This window comes from Kogia breviceps, chromosome 7 (genome assembly GCF_026419965.1).
Source record: "Kogia breviceps isolate mKogBre1 chromosome 7, mKogBre1 haplotype 1, whole genome shotgun sequence".
Lineage (NCBI taxonomy): Eukaryota > Metazoa > Chordata > Mammalia > Artiodactyla > Physeteridae > Kogia > Kogia breviceps.
The window spans coordinates 31,180,707-31,196,517 of record NC_081316.1 but is presented as its reverse complement, the minus strand read 5'-3'; the positions used below and the strand labels follow the sequence as shown (position 1 = coordinate 31,196,517).

General features: G+C 38.1%; 1 protein-coding gene across 1 annotated transcript in view; it reads left to right on the top strand.

The window, feature by feature from the left end:
* The window catches only part of BBOX1 (gamma-butyrobetaine hydroxylase 1), a 69,439-nt gene that overhangs the window by 15,688 nt on the left and 37,940 nt on the right, over window positions 1-15,811 (top strand). Inside the window, exon 3 of the mRNA XM_059070751.2 lies at window positions 4,088-4,286. Coding sequence (XP_058926734.1) covers window positions 4,088-4,286 — 199 coding nt within the window. The remainder of the gene's footprint in view (window positions 1-4,087; window positions 4,287-15,811) is intronic.

Below are 15,811 nucleotides of genomic sequence, written 5' to 3'. Positions count from 1 at the left end.
GTAGAAACAAAAATTCATTAAAATATGCTATAATTATATATAGATGTATATAGTGTGTGCCCTTAGTAGAGCCTTCTTGAATCCACAAAATGCTCAAAATACAAAAGTTTTGAAAATATTTACATCTTGTGAAGTGTTTTTTCCATCTCTATTTATTACATTTCCCTGCTACACAGTCACCAAAACTCTCTGGAAAGTGATAAAGGCCTTAAGTAAAACCAGACTGGCATGGATCACTGACATATACTGGCATAAATTTAAAAAAAGAAGCTAGCTGATTTTTAAGCCTTGGTTCATTTCACAAAAGCAATGAATAGCAATGCTGTCAAAGAGTTGTGCCATGAAACCTAGTCATAAACTTTTTCTGCGTTTAAAATCCTGACTGGGAGCCAAGGTTTATCTTTAAACATCCATGCTTGAACATGTCCAGACAAAGTGTTCCTAATTGTAACTTGCCCTGCTTTCTTTTTCATCTAGAACGTAGATTTCCTTTGTAAGGGATAGAATAAGCTGTGGACATTCAGACATAGGACTTAAGAATACATGTAACAGTATTTCAAGGCATTAAATGTTTGTTTTCTGTGGAGTTGTTGAAATTACAGACTTTGGAATTAGTCACCCGAATTTACCTAACTAGCTCTGCAAATCATTAGCTGAAAGACTTGGTTCTCTGTAACATGGAAATACTGAAAGCATCTATGGCATATATTTATTACGGACATTAAAAGAAATAAGGTATGGAGAGCACCTAGTACTGTGCCTGACACCTAGAAAGTATTCAGTAAATATTAACTATTACATTATTATTATTATTAGTCTACTATGTGCCAGGAACTGTACCAAGCTCCTTGCATAATGTCATTGCATAGTCAGAACATATGACCTGCAAGGTAAATATAAGTATGGTTATTTTATAAGTTAAGAGATGGAGAATCAGCGAAGAGATAAGGAAACAAGCTGGTAAGAAGCAAGACAATGACTCAAACCCAGGCCTCTTTAGCTCCATGTTCATTATTCTATTCATGCCCTGTTTCATACAGTATCAGTGATATGTGGCTACTTAAGTTTAAATTTAAATCAGTTTGAATTAAATGAAGGAAAAAATTTGGTTCCTCCGTTCCACTAGTCACATGTCAAGTCTCGATAGCCACATGTTATTAGTAGCTATGATACTGGATGGTTCAGATAGAGAATATTTCCTTCATCTGTTCTATTTGACAATATTGCAGTCTAGACCATACTATCTCTCCAGGCTGGTTTGCTCTCCATAGGACAAAAAATTTTTTCTTTTAAATATTATAACAAAGGCTCATCAATTAATTACTTAACCCTTTGTAATAAAGACAACACATTGCTATAGATGGCCATGGAGATCGTAGCTAATCCATCTAACAGTCTACACAGGAATGAAAAATTTGCCCTTGGCCAGGTCATCACAGTGCCCAAGAACTAGGAGAATCCTTAGCTGTAGTCTAGATGATCTTTTTATTCAATAATAACCCATGGTGATGGGAAATCCTAAAGCCAATGTGAAAGTGCAAGATGAGTCTCCACCTCTCATCTACCTCTAATACTCTATGGACCTATAACTTTCATTTGGGGCTCAACAAGCTTAAAGTTGTTTGCAATATTTTTTAAATTTCTGGGTGTAGTCTACTTAGGTGTAAGCTTTGGAAAGAGGAGATAGTGATTTATTATGTTGTTAACACTGATATTTTGCCCAGGAAATTTTTCTCTTAACTGGAAGCCAAATGACTTTTCTAGCTAGGTAGCCAATAAGCAATATTTATGATATTTATCACCTTCTTTTCACAGACCTTTTTGATTAGTATCAGATATTACAATCTGGAGACTATAAATGCAAAGGGTAAATGGTAGTGGCAAAGCAAACAACCATATAATCCAATATTGAAAACAAAGTCAATTAGATTGCCTCTTTGAACAAAAGCTCTTTCATATAAAGCCAACTCTTGTTAGAGAGCAGAGTGGTGCAGCAGAACCGTGCTGGGCCCATAAAACCAACTTTGATTTCAGAAGAAATAGTTGAGGCATGAGGGACAGACCTGAGGAACCTCATGCATATAAAAGAGCAGCTGGCATCGTAGAAGGAGCATTAGGTAAGGGATCAGAAGGTCTGATATCTCCATGGTATCCTGAATGTACTTCGACTATAGCAGCTACCATATTATGTTTTAATTGTCAGTTTCCGTGTCCAAGTCTCCCATAGACTATGAGTTCCTGAAAACCTACTGCTTATCACAGTGTCTCACAACATGGTAAAATATTAGACTTATTGAAAAAATAAACCAACAGATAATTATTGAGTAGCTAATAGAATCAAGGAAGACCAAGAACCTGTATTTTACACCATCCACCCTCCAAAAAAATTACGATTATATCCCACAGCCTTCACACCCCATTGTTATCGCTTTAGCCAACTTGCTCTGGCCCATGTGCTGATCTGCTTCTCTTTGCCAAGCTGACTTGGTTTAATAGTAAATTCTAAGGTTTTTCTCTAAAGACACTTGATAAGAAACACTGAAAAAAAAGGAGCAGGAATGGTTATAGTTCTTTCAGTTATGGTTAGTCCCACAAAGAGAAGAGTTAAAACAAAACTTAGGAACCAGTGGCTGAATATAAACTCGACTTCCTGAGAAGATACAGTAAGTCACTTGGGATGTATTCAATACTGAACAATATTAACATTATCCAAAATAATGAATGCAGCCACTAGGGAGGACTCATTTAGAGTTTGCAACTTAGGCCCTGAAAATTCTGCCTCATTATGCATTATGCAATATTATGCAAACTTTGGCAATATATGTGTTTATAATCTGATTAGTTCTCCCCACCTCTCCCCACCCCGACACACACCTGCTCCTCTCTGTGAATGCCCTCATGCAACTCACTGATGGGAGATCAGGAATGGCTTCCTGCACCTGTAAGTATCTTTGCTACTACTAAACCAATATCTGACTCCTAAGAAATCCTTGGTTCTGCAGAAACAGCCATGCTGACATCAAAGAAGAAATTATTCCCAATCTACTACTACTACAAGGGAACACTGACCCAATCTTTTGTCTTAAACTGGAGGCTCTGGGGTTGTTTTCTGTAACATGACATATATTTCCCAGTTAGAAAAGGGAGGCATTGCACAGGATGATTTTGAGATCATGAGACCTCATTCTGTCACTTGTTAGGAAGGCTTGCCTTCCTAAGGCAAATTCTTTCCCCCCAAATGAAGAAATCAAGTGGATTAGCTAGAGTGGTCTTTGCTGAATGCAATTGTTAATATCTGTGTTACTTTCCTTGGCAAAATTATGTTTCCTCTGTGTTCTACCTCCTTTGAGAGAGCCTGGTTTGTAAGCAAATTATTTTCTACATTTGTTTTCCTTTCTGTTTTTTCAAGTAAACATTTTTATGAGCCATAAATCATGAGGAATCAGAAAACAAAGGAAGGCATTTGACTTTATCTCATGTGGCATTGTCACCAAAGTGTTTGTGCATGCCATGAGCACAGCTTTCATCTTTTCCTCCCCATGGGCAGCTTTTGCTGACTCCTGTGAACAAGTTGACTCAAGAGAAAGCTTCTTATCAGGTAAAATAGGAAGAAGAAAGAGCAGTTCCTACCATGGCCAACACTTCTCACCCCAACCCCCAGGGATAGGCATATGCAGTTCTAGCACATGATTCTGATTTTATCTCTATTTGGAATTGAGCAATACAACTTGGCTGTTAAAATATACAATATTTCAAGGCTATTTCTAAACAATGTCCAGGAAGAGAAGCCCTAAGGACATATGTATCAAGAGCCATTGCAAGCTAAACAACATTCTCTTGACAAATGTGCTATAGTGAATACTTGTCATGGGTCTTCCACAGTAGTAGGCAGAAAGCATAGAGCAGACTGGCTTGGGTCCAGGGAGGAAGAGCTGGTAACTTGGGCCTTTCTAAGATGACTGAAATTTAATCAATTCCATGATAGAACAAAGGTCAGCTTCAATGAACTAGTCCCTTCTCTGAGATTCTCATTGTATGTTAAAAACAGTGCAATCCTATCTGGTTTCTTCTTTTTCTTAATTCACAGGATGTCAGTACTGGGACTCAGAGTTCCAGCTACCTACTCTGGATTTTGAAGATGTTTTAAAAGATGATGAGCATGCCTACAGGTGGCTCTCCAGGCTCAAGAAAGTCGGCATAGTGCGACTCACAGGAGCATCTGACAAACGAGGAGAAGTTTTAAAACTTGGGAAAAGGATTGGTTTCCTTTATCTCACATTTTATGGGTGAGTCACCAAATAGTCGGTATTCTGCCTTCATATATAGAGTTTGATATACTTTCCAGACAGGGGACTCTTTTGATTGATGATATAGAAATTTCCACAATGTCTTGACAGGAAGTCAGATGAGAATCTAAAAGTGGGATTTCTCTGAGAATGACTGGAATGACGTCAGACACCAAAGACAGGATAATTAAAGGTCGAGGATTAGTTTGCTAGGGCCACACAACAGAATACCATAGACTGGGTGGCTTAAACAACAAAAGTTTATTTCCTCCCAGTTCTGAAGGCCAGAAGTCCAAGATCAAGGCGCTGGCAGGTTTGGTTCTTGGTGAGCGCTCTCTTCCTGACTTGCAGTTGACCGCTTTCTCACTGTATCTTCACATGGCCTTTCCTCAGGGTACCTGCACTCCTTGTATCTCTTCCTCTTCTTATAAGGCCACCAGTCCTATTGGATTATGGCCCCGCCCTTAAGAATTCCCTGGCAGTCCAGTGGTTAGGATTCCACGTTCTCACTGGAGAGGGCCCGGGTTCAATCCCTGGTCAAAAAAAAAAAAAAAAGATTTCATTTAACCTAATCACCTCCTTAAAGGCCCTTTCTCCGAATGTAGTCACATTGAAGGTTAGGGTTTCATCATATGAATTTGGGGAGGACACAATTCAGTCCATAGCAAGTGGGATAGAAGACTGTTTCTCTAAGGCTTTTAAAAAATATTCAGCTTTACAAATGGGAACGTTTATTAAAGTTTTACCTCCCAAGAGTTGGCACAAAATTAGGTTGGGCCCCAGGGAAATGAAACCAGCCACCAGATGTTTTAAATAAAGCTAACATGCAGAAAATTAAGTCTAGCACTTTAGCAAGTAACAGGAAATACAATTGATTTTAACTTTGGAATAAGAGGCTGTTTGCATAAGAATTGCCTGGGAGGTAACATTAATTATGGATAAGAAAACACTAGCAACAAGAAACACTACCTGGAAGTGGGGGTATGACTGTATTTCTAATCTTTAGGGTGAGCCGCTCATTGGCGATGGAGACACTTATTCTTGGGCTCAGAGTAGAGGGCACAAAAAGTGAAAAGGACCTGCAAAATGCAAAGTTTGCAAACTGGTAGCACACGGGAAATATTCAGATGTGTTTTGTTTGGCTCACATGATGTTGAAAAAAAATGGAATCAACACTTAAAAACTGGGAGATTTTACATTAAATATGGAGCTGACTTTTCTTGAAAAATCAAATGTAGCAACAACTGAGCTTAAACCCCTGCTTGCCAGTAACCTGCTGGAGGTAAAAAAAAAGGCTGAGCCCTGAAGAGAGCATATTCTCACTCTCCAATTTCCTGAATTCTTCCCCCAACTCCCACCTCAGACCTGCAAGAGCCCTGCTAGCCTTTGACTTTGCCCCTAGGTTTGCTAATCTAGAGCAAGACCTCGTCTGTAGGTAAACAGAAGGTCAAAAATATTCAGTCACTTGCTTCCAATGATCTGAGCATGTTTATTCATGGTAGAAGACTCTATCATGTTTAGGCTTAGATGACCCGGTCCCCACCCCCATCCCAAGAATGAACTTTTACCATTATCGAGTTTGTGTCGTACAAAATTTTTATCTCCCCTACATCTGTAAGAATTTAAGCTGCCTTACAGATTACAGCAGCAACAACAGACAAAGGAAAGAGGAAGAGTCTTGAAATTATTAAGAGCTCCAACTGTGTTATTTGCTCTCTATTTATTGTTCACAACTTTCTGGAATAGATATTATGCCTGAGTTCACTAATGAGGAAGCTGAAGCCCAGAGAATTAAAGTATAAACCCAAGTTTCCACAGATAGTGAACAAGGAACCAGAGTTGGAATCTGTGTCTGTGCCATCCTTGGGCTTTCTAATCTACCTCACTATCAATCATAGTATGAAGGAAGAACATGGAAAAGATGCTTTAGGGAGCTGGAGGTAAACAGAACACTTCAAATATCTTCTAAGTTGTTTTACTTCATTTTTATTTGCTGATAACAGACTTTTTGCACTGATGCCAACACATTTCACAGTTTTGTTACAGTGGCCAAATTTGGGGCTCTTTGTTATGGTTCCCTAACTTCCACCCCCATCCATCACATTAAGGGTCAGATACTTAGTCCTGATTTATCACTTGTGTTTTATTTTGTTTTGTTGTTACAAATCCTAAAAAAGGCTTAATAATTTGACCACTGACCTAACATTGTGAAATTTATTGGAATGAATACTAAGGTTTGTTGTCAAAACCTTTCAGACTTCCTACTACTCTCTTCCATTCCCTTTGTCCAAGATCTTTGCATCTGACCACATAGTTTACCTACACAATTTCACCTTCAGCAGTTGATCACATGTCTTCCCTAAATCTCTCAAACTATACCACACTCCAGAAAATGCTTTTCTTTCCACCTTACTGCTTCTTCCACCAATGATTACCTAGATCTCTTTTTTTAATTTTTAATTTTTTTTTTTTTTGGTAATTTCTAATTCTTTACCTGAAGAACTTAACGAAGAGAACAGTTTTGTTGTTGGTGGTGGTGGTTTGATTTTGTTTGTTTGCTTACTTGTTTGGGGGGGGGGGGTTGTCAACAGAATGAGAAAAGTGAATATTTTCCCCAAAGTCACTTGCCTTTTCTATACTGAAGCTAGGGTAACATGAGATTTTTTAAAGAGGGAGATATTTAGGAAAATGTTTCTCAACCTAGGCTGCACAGTGGAATAATCAATTTAAAAAATACTGACATCTGGGTCCCATCTCCGGAAATTTTTTTTTTAACAAGACTTGGATTTGGCCTGGGTATCAAGAATTTTAGAAACTCTTCAGGTGATACTCATTTGCAGCAAAGGTCATAAGCCTCTGGTTGAGAGGAAGGGTAGTTCAAGAGAAGGCAGGTCACAGGTGGTGTGGAGCTTTGGTTTTTTACATCCTCTGACCTCTCACAATTATGTAGACTAAATGGCACTTGTCATATTCTTCTTTGTACTGTGGTAATACCTGGACATGACTTTAGAACAGAATCAGTAGCTGCCTTAGACAGGGTCTCTCCCATTAATATCTTTGTTTCTCCACTGGCCTTACTCTTTTTTTTTTAAAATTTATTTATTTATTTACGTATTTATTTATGGCTGTGTTGGGTCTTCATTTCTGTGTGAGGGCTTTCTCTAGTTGTGTCAAGCGGGGACCACTCTTCATCGCGGTGCGTGGGCCTCTCGTCGCAGCCTCTCGTTGCTGAACATAGGCTCCAGAAGCGCAGGCTCAGTAGTTGTGGCTCACGGGCCTAATTGCTCCGCGGCATGTGGGATCTTCCCAGACCAGGGCTCGAACCTGTGTCCCCTGCATTGGCAGGCAGATTCTCAACCACTGCGCCACCAGGGAAGCCCTGGCCTTACTCTTGTTTGAAAAATAACTGGTTGGTGAGTGAGTGAACGGAAAGAATAAATGAAGGCAATAAATAATGAAGGCAATAATAATAATGCCAGAAATAGGAGAGGGACAGAGAAAGGAAAGTGGGAATGTTAAAGGTAAACTTTGCTTTCCGGGTAGATTTTTCAAGGAGCCTGGTTTCCACTCTTTCTTAGATGCCAAAAACAATAATAGCTTGATGCTACTTCACACGTGCTTGCCTTGGGAAACTAACCTACTACTTTTCCATTCGAACAGGGTTACTAGTTTAGAGAATTTAAACTGCGTGGGTCTAAAGTGAGAATTATAATGTCTATTTTGGGGTTTCGGCTGCCATCTACATTGTTAGATTGTTGGTTGGATAAACAAAAACAGTAAATTCCAGAACTTTCTGTAGTTTTAGCATATGGTAGGCAAGGAATAAATGTATAATGAATAAATTCACACCCAGTTTTTAAAAGACTATAAAGCAGCTGAAGAATGCAATAATTATTAGAGCATTTCATATTATAAAATTAAGTTCACCTACTAAATCAAAATGGCAATAGCTTTGAGGATAAGTGTTTACATCATTTTCCACAGCTGTATTTTCGCAGATACTTGTCATTTTTGACAGTGCATCATCTAGGCAATATTTTTTCATGCAGCCATATGAAATGCTCAGTAACCTTACTGCCTTAATGATGAAATCTTTCCTGGGAGAAAAGAGTAAGAGTTGGTAAAGAAACCCCCATTGTCAATTTTGTCAAATACATATACATGTGGAGCAGTATGTAAAAAGATGACCTTTTTAGGAGGATTTAAACCTTTGACTTGGAACAATGTGGTTTTTACAGAATGAGGCCAAAAGTCTCATCCCATGTCCCTGACCATACCCCGCCCCCACAAAAGGAAAAAAAACAGCTTTCTGGATCATTTCTTTTTTTTTTTAAATTTATTTATTTATTTTTTTTGTGTGTGGTATGCGGGCCTCTCACTGTTGTGGCCTCTCCCGTTGCGGAGCACAGGCTCCGGACGCGCAGGCCTAGCGGCCATGGCTCACGGGCTTAGTTGCTCCGCGGCATGTGGGATCTTCCCGGACCAGGGCACGAACCCGTGTCTCCTGCATCGGCAGGCGGATTCTCAACCACTGCGCCACCAGGGAAGCCCCTGGATCATTTCTTTATTCAACAAAATATCTGAATTTTATGACATAATTTAACCCAATGGGAAATAGTCATTGTAAACTACACTCCACTGCCATCTTCAATGACTGAATGCAAGTTAGAATAATGCATTCGACAATGCATCCCACAGAGTAAATCTTAAAGAAAGTACAATCGCTGTCAATGAAAGAGAATGTCCTGGTTGGTGGTATTGTCATCTTACTCATCCATACAACAACCATTCCTTGAATACTTTACCACGTGCAAGGCACCATGCCAGGCATTTTGTTCTGAACTAGATCTGGGTTTCTCCTTTATGGAAAACTATCTTTGGTGATTGCTGTATATGGGTGAATATAAAGAGTTGAGTTGTCTTCATCTAGATAATCTGGAGCAATCAATATTCCATAAAACCAAGGAACAAACTGTAAAGTACCCCTGGACTTTTGGCATTACAAATGAGGGAACAAGAAAGTCAATACATGCCAACAGTAATTAAAATGTAGCACATAGCTGAAGGGTGATACTCTCCCAGCCTGGTGAAAGCATGGTGAAAATGGGGCGATATTCAGCTATCAATATGGCAACTAGAGAGAATGAAGCCATACTCCTCAAACTTACACAGGCTACCACTGTATGAATAGGTGTGGCATTGCTACATACATATTTAATTATAACTATATAATTCCATACAGCTCCTCCTCCCCATCTCACACTAGCCCAACTTAGATGCAAATCATTTTATCCACCAAAGAGAGTTGGTGGAGAACAACTACAGCCATAGTTCCTTTCTCACTTTGCTCAGATTGCTTTCCTCCCTTCCAACTTAACACCTTCTTTCTTGCAAGCATCTCCCTCACTTTTCCATCTCCTGACCTGTATCCTGTCTACAAACAACCTATTCCAAGTCCTCCACTGATTTTGGCTGCTTTTTGGCCTTTTCTACCCTAGTTGCTTGACCTATTAATCTTTCTCCTCCTGTGTTCCAACCACCACCCCTGCTACATCCTCCCTTGATCTGGTAGCCTCTGCCATTTTAAGGGAGAGAACCCCTCTCCCAGCCTCAGCTCTGTGAGATCACTACCAACGCCACATCCCCATGCCCAGGCATTACAAGAGAACAAAATAAGTACTTTACAACTCATCCTAGGAGCCAGTTTTGCATTCTGAACCACCCATCCAGACAGAGAGGTGGAAATTCCCTTCTCTCCCATATATTCCTAATATCTAGTTAGGCAATTTCTGTTTCCTGTGGAGGATTCCACTTTTAGGGATAATGCATGCAGTGTGAAAGAAAATAAACTACTGTGTTGTAAGATATCACTACTATTAGTTTGCTGGGTTGTGGTAATATTTGCTAGTCATCATATTTTGAGACTGTAATTAAGACAACAATGAGAAGTTCACAGGCTCTTCCCTAAAAAGGCAAAAGCATAACCTGAGGATTTCTTCTCTAATTAGTTGGACAACTAAATTAACTGGTGAGGTCAGGGTATTACTATTTATATATACTTGTGTGTGTGTGTGTGTGTGTGTGTGACACAGAGATGGAGTGGGAGAGGAGGGTTCAATATCGTACTTTTTAGTGTTTCCCATTAATATTGTGTATTAACTAGTTACCTTGCTTGTGACTACTAGCCAGGATAACCTTTGAAAATAAGGCATGTGTATCTCATTGCCATTGCCACCGTCATATTGAGCTCTTTGCAGGTAGAAATGGTGGCCTGCTCAGTACTAGCTTGGTGTCTCACACACACTTATCTCTCAGGAAACGTTAATGAAAGGGAATGTATGCTACGATATTGAGAAATTCCATTTGATCAAGACATCAAAAATTCTTTTTTAACATTGTCGACATTTATCAGTCCTTAGAAAATTAACTCATGAACAACGCATCAGAAAGTCAAGAGGAAGGAAAATACAAAGTTCAACCTTGGCTAGCAAAACTCCTCTTTTCCAGATCAGAGCCCAGAAGTTCAGTTCTTTCTTCTTCTTTCTAAGAATATTTTATTTTCTAGGACAAGCAAGATGTAGTAACACACGTAACAAGGATTAGACTAAGAAGAATTATCAGGTGAAAATTTAAAAATACGTTTTTCTGAAACACTAACATCAGGAATAAAATAAAGATGATGAGAGACAATGAGGAATACAGGTAAAAGCAAAGAAATTTTATCTTGTGGAGTAGTGGTAGTGGTAGTCAAATTTTATCTTGTGGAGACAGCATGAAAGATATGTAAATGTTGAATAAAACTTATAAGGCCACAAATTGTAGTGGAAAATAAATAAATACTTTGAAACACTTCCTTCCAAAAAGTTTAGGAAAGAATTGAGGACCCAATTCCCCAAAGCATCTGTATTGCCTTACTGCCCAGAGAGTTACCCATGGGACCAGTAGGGAAGCAGAGCTTAATCATGGCTTCACCACCAGCTATTTGTAGGTGAGAAGTTAGTCTAAACTTTTCTTTTAGTTTCCGAGAGTTCTATGATTCTCCTCTACTGAGGCCTTGTTTCTCTTTCTAAAGGAGTGTTTTAATACCTATCATGCCCTTTGAGGCCTTTGGATGAAAATTTGCTGGAAAAAATCTTGAAATGCTACTATTACTGCTGAGTTTTGCATCTGCATGAGTACCTTGAATGCAGGCTTCAAGAGATGAATAAAATAATGTCAAACAGCAAATGCTTCTATTGGGCTGTTTGTCAAATGCACCAGCCAAGCCAGTTAAGAATTAACATTATTGAAATAGCCTCTGGGGAGAACAGACATATCTCCTTTCCAGCATTCACTGGATTTCTGCTAGCACTTCTGTAAGCCAGCCCAGCAGCACTTCACACATTAGCTTGTATTAGAGATTGAGGACGTATGAGTGAAAAATATGATTATTCTTTGGCATCTGACCCCTTAGAAATTGCTCCTACCATTAGTACTCCCTCCAAATCTGACTTTGAAACAGCTACTTGCTTGATATACATGTTACTAGAAAATATTTGTGAAGTGTGGGGACTGAAGAGGGGAAGAAAAAACAAGTTTACCCATTTTGCTGAAGTTTCTAGCCAAGCAATTGCTTGAGAAAACCACACAGCCCTTCGTGAATAAAAATGGCTATGAAATAAAAACTAACCTAGAATCAATTCAGACTTGGGGAGAAAACAAAGAAAACGTGTCTTGAGTTCTGAATTGAGTTGTAATTTCATCCTACTTTGTGAAAAATCGACACTGAGATTTCTTAATGAGTTGTTTTAGATTTAGTACTGATCACAGTATTTGAGGATTGGGTTGGGGGGAGCTTTAAAATGTGTATTCTTCTGAGTATTAGCGTTTCCCAAGCAAAGTAACAAGTTGTGTTCTTTCAGCCATTGTGAATCCCAGTTTATGTTATCAGCCAAGAGCCAGTCTCTGGAGTTTCCTTTGTAATCTTAGGTTTCACGGTAAAGTAGCTGCCAACAAAACCACTTGAGTATGAGGTCATCTCATGAATGAAAGGAAAAATAATTTCTGTATCTGATGCTACTCTAGAAATCACTTGAGGAAATTCATAGGATACCCTACTAAGGCAGTTGCTTTTCCACAAGCCCTCGGATCCCCATTACATCCTTGGTTATACTCTGTGCAGCCAAGACAGGCAGCTGCTGTTATTGGGATGGGAGAAAATAATTTTCTATTAAGCACTTTTTATGTGCTAAGTATTGAGCTCCATGCTTTACCATCATGATCTTGAATCTTGACAATTCTGATAAGAATCATTATCCCCATTTTAAAAGTAAGGAAACTGAGGCAGAAGAATCAGCTGCAAACTCAGGTTTACTTGACTCAACAGTCTATAATCTTTCCTTTACAACACGCCACTATGGTGGTTTGTTGATATTAACATTTTCCGATAGTCCCTAATTCCATAATAATTGTTGACTATCAAATGTGTCTTTGACTCATACTGCTAGCCCAGAGGCAAGGGAATAATTTGACAGGATTATGTGGAAAGTTCTCAAACTAAACCATAATGACAGTACCAGACTATTCATTCCCTTCCCCTCTATTAAATTCAAATTATAGCCAACTGTTTATGCAAAGGGAAAATGACAGTTGACAAACAGATAACTTGTCACAAAAGGTTTTTTTCTTTTAAAAAAATTTTTTAATTTAATTTTATTTATTTTTTTATACAGCAGGTTCTTATTAGTCATCAATTTTATACACATCACTGTATACATGTCAATCCCAATCGCCCAATATATCACACCACCACCACCCCTCCACTTTCCCCCCTCTGTGTCCATATGTTTATTCTCTACATCTGTGTCTCAATTTCTGCCCTGCAAACTGGGTCATCTGTACCATTTTTCTAGGTTCCACATATAGGCGTTAATATACGACATTTGTTTTTCTCTTTCTGACTTGCTTCACTCTGTATGACAGTTTCTAGATCCATCCACGTCTCAACAAATGACCCAATTTCATTCCGTTTTATGGCTGACTATTCCATTGTAGATATGTACCACATCTTCTTTATCCATTCATCTGTCGATGGGCAATTAGGTTGCTTCCATGACCTGGCTATTGTAAATAGTGCTGCAGTGAACATTGGGGTGCATGTGTCTTTTTGAATTATGGTTTTCTCAGGGTATATGCCCAGTAGTGGGATTGCTGGGTCATATGGTAATTCTATTTTTAGTTTTTTAAGGAACCTCCATACTGTTCTCCATAGTGGCTGTATCAATTTACATTCCCACCAACAGTGCAAGAGGGTTCCCTCTTCTCCACACCCTCTCCAGCATTTGTTGTTTGTAGATTTTCTGATGATGCCCATTCTAACTGGTGTGAGGTGATACCTCATTGTAGTTTTGATTCCACAGGCTGCAGGATTGTAATTTTACTTGCTTCTAAAATTTATATTTTAATGTTTCACATTAATAATCTAAACTAGCATTCAATTCTTGTTCTGATGAAATAAATTAAGCACAGTTTTCCTTTCACCCCCCAAAAAACTATTAAATATGCTTAATGTGGAAATCTTATAGTGGTTTTTTTTTGTTTTTTTTTTTTTGTTTTTTTTTTTTTTTTTTTTTGCAGTGTACTGCATTCTAAGTTTTTCATAATGAAGGCCTTTGGAGCAAATTGCTGTAACGTTTTTCTTTATGTTTTTAGAGGTAGCTGTCATCTTTCTATCATTACCCATCTTCATTTTTATTGTTGAGAGTATTAGTAACCTTTAAAAATAAATTTTCAAAAAATACTTCTCATGGTAGAATATAGATACAGAAAAATCACATAAAACGAATGTATAGCCTAATGAATTACTAAGGCAAACACCCTTAAATACCATCCAGGTCAAAAAAATGGAACATTGCCAGCCACTCTACAGCCCATCCACAGTCCTAACCAATCACAAACCTCTCTTTTCTCCCCACATGTAATAAAGCCCCTGAATTTTAAGGTATTCTTTATCATATTCACTTATATGGTTTTCTAGTTTAAAGTATTAGCACCCAACTGTGATTTCCTTAGCACTACAGTTTGGTTTCCCAACTTTTTAGTTTTCTGATACCTTTTTTCCTTACCTATAATCAGTTCTATTTGTAAACATAAATTTATTAATCAGCACCAGTGCTATGTCAATGTATTTCTATTAACTTCGGTTGCCTGAAGCCCATTCTCTTGTAAATTCCTAAGGAAGAACTCATGGGAACAATACTCTCTGAATTCTTGCATATTGAAAGCAACTTAAGACCTTTATACTTGAAAATCAGCTTGGCTAAATATCAAATTCTTGGCTCACAGCATCTCTAAGATGTCAGTATGGTTTTATTGGTAATCTAATTTTCTTTTCCTTATAAATAATTTGATATTTTTACCTAGATTCTGAAAAGATTTTATTTTCTTTAAAGACCAGTAATTTTATAGACTATTTCTTCATGTTGGTTGCTCTGGGGTAACTTTTTCAGGGAGTATATGGGTTGATCTTTCGGTGTGCTGTTTCGAATCTCATTTTTTTAACTTCAAGAAGTTTTTTGAGTTGTAGATTTTAGTATTTGTTCTGTTCTTTACTTTGAGTTTCTTCTCTTGAGGACACCTATTATGTATATATTAAATCATCTTTGCCTATCCTCTTAATTTGTTACTTTCTCTCAAATCCTTCTTACCTTTTTTAAAAATTTTTTTAATTGAAGTATAGTTGATTTAGAATGTTGTGGTAATTTCTGCTATACAGCAAAGTGACTCAGTAATACACATATATACTTTTTAATATTCTTTTCCATTATGGTTTATCCCAGGATATTGAATATAGTTCCCTGTCCTATACAGTAGGACCTCATTGTTAATCCATTCTATATGTAATAGTTTGTATTCCCTTACACCAAACTTCCTATCCATCCTTCCTCCAACCCCCTCCCCCTTGGCAGCCACAAATCTGTTCTCGTGATCATGGTATCTTCCCTGCCAGGTAAGTATACAAGTCTGTTCTCTATGTCTGTGACTCTGTTTCTGCTTCATATATAAGTTCATTTCTGCCATATTTCAGAATCCACATATAAATGATATCATATGGTATTTGTCTTTCTCTTTCTGACTTACTTCACTTAGTATGATAATCTCTAGTTGCATCCATGTTGCTGCAAATGGCATTATTTTGTTCTTTTTATGGCTGAGTAGTATTCCATTGTATATATGTACCACATCTTCTTTATCCATTCATCTGTCAGTGGACATTAAGGTTGTTTCCATGTCTTGGCTATTGTGAACAGTGCCAACATGAACATAGGGGGGGAGGTATCTTTTTGAATTATAGTTTGGTCCAGATATATATATGCCCAGGAGTGGGATTGCTGGATCATATGGTAATTCTATTTTTAGTTTTCTAAGAAACCTCCATACTGTTTTCCATAGTGGCTGAATCAATCTACATTCCCACCAACAGTGCAAGAGGATTCCCTTTTCTTCACACCCTCTCCAGCATTTATTGTTTCTAGAGTTTTTGATGA